The sequence below is a fragment of the Helianthus annuus genome, chromosome 7, assembly GCF_002127325.2.
Source record: "Helianthus annuus cultivar XRQ/B chromosome 7, HanXRQr2.0-SUNRISE, whole genome shotgun sequence".
Taxonomy (NCBI): Eukaryota; Viridiplantae; Streptophyta; class Magnoliopsida; order Asterales; family Asteraceae; genus Helianthus; species Helianthus annuus.
Genome location: NC_035439.2, coordinates 93713002 through 93719920, shown reverse-complemented (window position 1 = coordinate 93719920; position 6919 = coordinate 93713002). Strand labels below are relative to the sequence as shown.

The 6919-nt window shown below is 35.8% G+C and overlaps 1 protein-coding gene across 1 annotated transcript; it reads left to right on the top strand.

Moving 5' to 3' along the window:
* The first annotated feature begins 2342 nt into the window (after positions 1–2342).
* Positions 2343–6919, top strand: LOC110866265 (folate transporter 1, chloroplastic). The gene is made up of 11 exons (XM_022115499.2): positions 2343–2539; positions 2655–2731; positions 4324–4400; positions 4531–4621; positions 4736–4829; positions 4932–5005; positions 5579–5689; positions 5784–5855; positions 5976–5996; positions 6500–6567; positions 6660–6919. The coding sequence occupies exons 1-11, from the start codon at positions 2428–2430 to the stop codon at positions 6790–6792; spliced, it is 930 nt and encodes a 309-aa protein (XP_021971191.1). The 5' UTR covers positions 2343–2427; the 3' UTR covers positions 6793–6919.

The following is a 6919-nucleotide window of genomic DNA, read 5'->3' as shown; positions in this document are numbered from 1 at the left end:
TGTTTTCATTGTTATATTTACTTGTGTCAGGTCTGTATTTTATCCTTACTTATAACAATGATTATTTACATATGACACATAATTTGTGTTTTTATTAGAGTTGTGTGCATGCTAGCACATTATGGTCCAGTTCTATTATGTTAATGTATACATGGTCCTTATTTAGATGATGACATGTTTATACAAATACTAGATGCAATTCTGCGTATGTTTATACAAAATACCCAAATTGCATTTCAAGTTGATCATGTAATCCAATGAAGACTGAACGGGAAGATTATGGTTCAATTAGGGCTGCAAACGAACCAAACGTTAGGCGAACAGTTCGTGAACCGTTCGGCGGTAAGTTTGTTTGTGTTCGTTCGTTTATTAAACAAACGAACATGAACAAGAAATTTCGTTCGTTTAGTTAAATGAACAAACATGAACAGAGGTCGTGTTCGTTCGTTTATGTTCGTGAACGTTTGGTAACGTGTTTCGATTGTGTTTGATAGTTCATTAGTGTTTTTAATTTTTTTTGTATTTATTTAAATACTTCAAAATTCTGACAAATTAAATATCTAATAAGTGTCAGTGTATTATATATTCTGTTTATGAACGATTGTTTGTGTTCGTCTATTTCTATTTGTGTTCGTCGACGTTCGTTTTTGTCCGTTGTCTAAAATTAGTAAACAAACACAAGTGAACACGAACAAGTTCATTTCCTTATCAAACGAACACGAACATAAAATCTCGTGAACAGTTCGCGAACACATATTTCTTAACAAACAAACAAGAACAAGGTCTTGTTCGTGTTCGTTTGGTTCGTTTGCAGTCCTAGGTTCAATCATTCGAATGACCGTTACAACGCTGATGTGAATCAATACAAACTTGCTTGAACAAAGCACCTGAACTCTAAAACTATGTGTTGTGGGTTAACTAAACTCATCGTTACATCATCGTCACAACACTGTCACATAATAACTTGACCATTAATTAAATGCCGGTTAACAATATGTTGTGAATTAACTAAACTCCCAATACCAATAACTAAAACAGAAATAATTAAAGGAAGAAAAGAAAGAAAGAACGATGGCATGTGATTTAGTTGAAAGTTCCATGGGCTCCACCTACCTTCATTCATTTGTTAACCCATTAACTATCCCCATTCAGTCGTTACCAAAATAAACAAAGACAAAAAGAGCCAACCAGACTACGCCAATCAAGACCCACTGGCTTGAACACCTACCTCTTAGCCTGAACAAAGTATCATGTAAAAGTACAACTAGACCCACATGGTAGCCAACCAGATGCTATCACAGGTAACCGCCGACTCAAACTAATGACATGGCAGTCAATGGTTTACAAGATCAATCGTTCGCCTTCCTAGAAGTTGGATGGGTGCCAGCTGTAACTGCCGGCTGCCACCTCAGAACCCGCATCAACGTGATATGAACCGAATCGTTATTCAAAAGGTCCAAAGAAAATAGAGAGAAGCTGGAAGAACTTTTAGAAAGAATTAGAATCAATTCATATAATAGTTTCATTCCTGACTCAAATGATGGATATCATTTTATAGGCTTACAAGTGCAAAAGAAGAGGAAATACACTAACACACTAAACCCACAAAATTATTAACTGAAACTAACAAGTGACCCGAAAGACACAAAAAGAAACTAATGAAATGCAATAAAACATGGGCTACATGAAACATGAAACGTGGGTTGTAAGTGCTCATGGGAATCGTGGAGAAGGATGGCACATATCTCAACGGCTGACAATTAGCCAGAAATTCCTGTGAGGATCCTATCCTCTGCCATGTCCAAGCAGATCAACATGCCGACTCACTTCCACTCCGCTTGACTTATGCAAGCCGCTACCAACCGGCTAATATCTAGCCATACATTAGCATTATGATCAATCACAATCCACCATGTGTATGAAATAACAGCTATTGTAGCCGACGACTTACCGGCTATATGGTAGCCGCCTTTTACAATTCAAGCGACCATTATGTCATGTTTTACTGTGAAGACTTGACACGTCTGAGATTAAAAAACGTTAAAGGTGGACGAAACCTGATGTTTGGAGTAAACATCAGAAACGAAAATCGAAAATTGCAGTTTACTCATTTAATAAACTTGTCCAAGAGATTAAGGTGTGCCTTATAGAGCTCAACTAATAATTATCATGAACACGATTATGCAATCTTTTTTTTTTCTATGGTTTTCCTAGCAAAGATATTTTATATTACACTTTTAAAGTCATACACTTTCCAAGATAGTATTTTGTTTTACAACAAAATACTAACGAGATGGGGTGTGACCCATGCATAAATACCGTTAACCCCATAATAAAAAAAGGGGATCTAAAACTGCTGTCAAAGGGGTCACAACACAATGGAAGCACCATTTCTTCTATTCCTTGACGGAAAAAGTAAAGTAAACCATGACGACGACGTTGGATTGGCAATGGGAAAACGCCGTCGCTGGCTCCGTTGCCGGACTTGCTACCGTCACCTTTTCTCATCCTCTTGACGTTGTCCGTACTAGATTCCAAGGCAAGGTCCCTAAATATGAATTGTTTCTTAATCTACACTCATTAATTTTTTACCATAAAATTTCATTTTTTTTCTTCTTTCATTTCATTTATTGTTGATTAATAAAATCCTACAGTTTATGATGGTCGGAACCCTAACCTTCCAAGTTACAAACATACTCCTCATGCTCTCCTCACCATTGGTCGATTAGAGGTCCGTTCCGTTCTTTAACGTTGTTGATTAATGGTATTTCATCTCGTTTATGTATGCCACTTATTGCAAACTGTGTCTTTGTCTTCAATAATTACAGAAAACGTAGTCCATGTTTGCAAACCCTTGCATGTCTTTTAACCCTAACTCAGTTAATTTTTTGTGGTTAAATCTGACCAAATGGACCCCACATGAGGGTATTTTGGTCATTTTACTCTCATGTGAGGTCCATTTGTTCAGATTTAACCACAAAAATACCGTCATATGGCTCCATTTGGTCAGATTTAACCACAAAATTTAACTGAGTTAGGGTTAAAAGACATGCAAGGGTTTGCAAACATGGACTACGTTTTCTGTAATTATTGAAGACAAAGACACAGTTTGCAATAAGTGACATACATAAAGGACGATTTTGGTAATTTACTCTATCTCAAATTATGTGAATGATCCTACTTACAACCATGAAACAATTCTGATAGTTTTTTTTTTCTTGCTTTGAGTTTCTGACTACATATATAAGCTCTTTCAGTTGAGCATTATATTTGACTAGTTGATCAATAATTATAATACACAATGCCTTTGATGGATTCATTATTCAATAGTGAGAGGGTTTGGTTTGACAAATTACTATGATTCCATATCAAACATAATTGTTTACATAAACTATAGATTGAGTCTGCATGGTGTAACATGTTTGTTTATTTTGATTTTTGGTAGTGAACAATCAGGTAACATAAGCTTTGTTCTACACCAAGTCCTAGTTAGTATTAGACCAAACCTAGTGGTCACGTGGTTGGCCAGACCACGCACCACCACGAGTCCAACGCCGCCCCCCTTCTCGTTTTCTATCCAATTTTATCCGGGTCACGTTGTTTCAGCCACAAGATGAAGTCTGCCAAATTCAAGGAAATAAAAAAAAGCAGCCAATGGGTTGTGTGAATGTTTAGGCATTATTTTTTTTTTTCAATCTCAAACTATAATATATTTAACCCACTAATTTCACATGTCTCACCACTACACCATTTCACCATGTGAAATGGCTAATATGACGTGGACGTCATGTGATGAAAAAGGGCATTTCACTTGCCCTTTGATAGAATCTAGAAACTGAAAACTTGAATTACTGAGAGAACGATTACAATTAGTCACATTCAAGATAGGCTTGATCTCCAATTTTAAGGTAGGGACAACTCAAATTAACCCTAAAACTTTGATACTTAACTAAGAGAAATAGCGGAAACAGTTTTACCCACTACGCCCACTTCTAAACTATAGCTAACCAGGCCTGGGTCAAGTAGTATCAACCTTCCACTACACATGGTCTTATGAAGACATGCTTGATATCATAATCAACAACTAATGCCATTTAATTCGTACTTGCGTTCCAAATGCTGAGGCCAAACTCTTCACTTCTTTGTGTTGTTTTACAGTAAATAGCCTCTTGTTTTAAGCGTTGGGTTCAAAAGAGGAACCCATTCGAGTACAATATCAACATGTATCCAAGTCTTATGTTTGTTATTATGTTTGTTATTCAAGTTACCGTTCGGAAGTCATTCAAGTCTTATGTTTGTTATTAAACAGTATCCATTTTACAGGGTCCAAGAGGGTTATATGCTGGCTTTAATCCGGCAGTCATAGGCTCCACTCTCTCATGGGGTCTATACTTCTACTTGTAAGTGAAATATGAACCCGTAACTATCATATACGAGTTAATGTTGTTACTTCTTTTCTTTCATCATTTAAGTTTTTTTATGTCTTTAATGCATATTTGACTTCTTGAACTATCGTTTTTCTGTTTGCAGCTATAACAGTGCCAAACAAAGATATATGGAAAACCAAGACAAGTCAAGCGCGTATATTCATCTTGCTTCTGCTGCAGAAGCAGGAGGGCTGGTGAGTATTTCTTATGCTTTATGCTGTTTGGTTGATCACAAAAAGAAAGGATTTTGAAGGGCAATCTGTATTTAATTTTAATATGTTATAATAGCAAAATGGTTACTTTTTCAGGTATGTCTTTTTACCAACCCTGTTTGGGTTGTGAAAACAAGATTACAACTTCAGACTCCTCAGCATCATGGCCGTCCCTATTCGGGTTTTAATGGTGCGCTTGATTTCTTGTGTTAAACGTAAAATTATGTACTTTTGTTCATTTTTTTTTTAACTAAAAGTTGTTTTAGCTCAATTATCTGTATTATGATTGCAGATGCTTTCAAAACAATATTGAAAGATGAAGGATGGAGGGCATTATACAAAGGGCTTTTACCTGGACTTTTACTGGTTAGATTTGGTATCGTTATTTCTGTTCAATATGCTATGAGATACGTTACCTTCTCTTGTATACATATTCGACATCATAACTTTCTTTTTCTTTCTGTAGTCTAATGTCACGAGGATAGGAAGAGGATCATGTGAAAACTCTTTATGAATGAGAAAACTAAAAAATGCTGGAAAAAAAACACGTTGCGGACCGCAAGGAAAAGTGATTGCGGTCCGCATGGGCATTTTTTATATTACACATGTGTAATACATAATATATTACACATATGTAATACTACATTTTTGTTTTTTCAAAAATTTATTTGTTGGATATATTGCATATATGCATTATACAAAAAAAGAAAAAATTTGGAAAAAGAACGTAGTATTACACATGTGTAATATATCATGTATTACACGTGTTTAATACACTGTTTTTTCCTTGCGGACCGCAAGCACTTTTTCTTGCAGTCCGCAACGTGTTTTTGCTGAAGTTTTTTAGTGTTTTCATTAAAATGAGTTTTCACATGATCTGATGATCCCGCCCCTACATATATATGTATATGTAATCTGCTTGTGTTGTATCTCCTGCAGGTCTCTCATGGTGCCATTCAGTTTGCAGCATATGAGGAGCTTCGTAAAATGATAATTGATTTCAGGCATAAACAAAAAGACTCCTCCGTTGCTAAAAGTTCTAATTTATTGGTATTCCGGTGAATCATTTTTCAAGCTTCAAACCTATTTAAAAACGTATATTTGGTACCTTTTTTACTGATTTTTTCTATAATTTTTCTTGCAGACTACAATTGATTATGCAACTTTAGGTGCTTCTTCTAAACTGGCTGCCATCCTTGCAACATATCCATTCCAGGTAGGATTAAACGATCATTACGCAATTCCGTTTGGCTTAAATTAGTAATCACTTCCAATTGAAATGAGAGTATATCTAACTTATGCTTGTTTCTTATATGTTACATGGTAACTTTATCAGGTCATCCGTGCTCGACTACAGGTAATTCGAACGTTTAAGTATTTGTGTCGAGTAAAATACCATTTTCGTCCTTGAGGTTTGGCCAGTTGTGCGACTTTCGTCCAAAGGTTTGTTTTTTCATATCCGGATCCAAAAGGTTTGAAATCTTGCCATTTTCATCCGGCTCGTTACCTACATCCATTTTTCTACGTTAAGTCAGGGGTATTTTTGTCTTTTCGTTAACTTAAAGGGCAATTCGGTCTTTTGAGTATTCGTACATTATGCTAAATGCTTGCACATAAAGTGAAAAAGACCGAATTGCTCTTTAAGTTGACAAAAAAGACGGAAATACCATGACTTAATGCAGAAAAATGGATGGAGTTAATGAGCTGATGAAAAAATGGCAAGATTTCAAACCTTTTGGATCCAGATGCGTAAAAACAAACCTTTGGACGAAAATCGCAAAACTGACCAAACCTCGGGGACGAAAATGACGTTTTACACTTAAATGTCTGTATTTAAGTTTTGATCCTTTTGAAGTGTAGCAACGACCCAATATCTATGGGGTGTCAAGATACGCAGATAGTGGGCACGCCTTGGAGAAAACAGCTCGGTGAGTCAAGTTAAAAATAAAACTTTTCTTCTTATGCTCGCTTGTTAGCTATGTAATCCACCCGAACTTAAACTTTATCGATACTCGTTTAGGTTAGAGGGTATAAAAGGTTTTTACGGCGGATTTACAGCAAACCTTCTCAAAACTCTTCCTGCAGCTTCCATTACTTTCATTGTTTATGAAAATGTTCTCAGTTTGCTCACACAGACAAAGACGAGGGACTGATTTATCACTTTCTTCATTATTTATGTACTTTTTGTATACCATGTTTTGGTACAAATTAACATAAACTTTCAGATGTATATGTATGAAAATGTAATCAAATGCTTACTGCATTTTTTTTAAATACTTG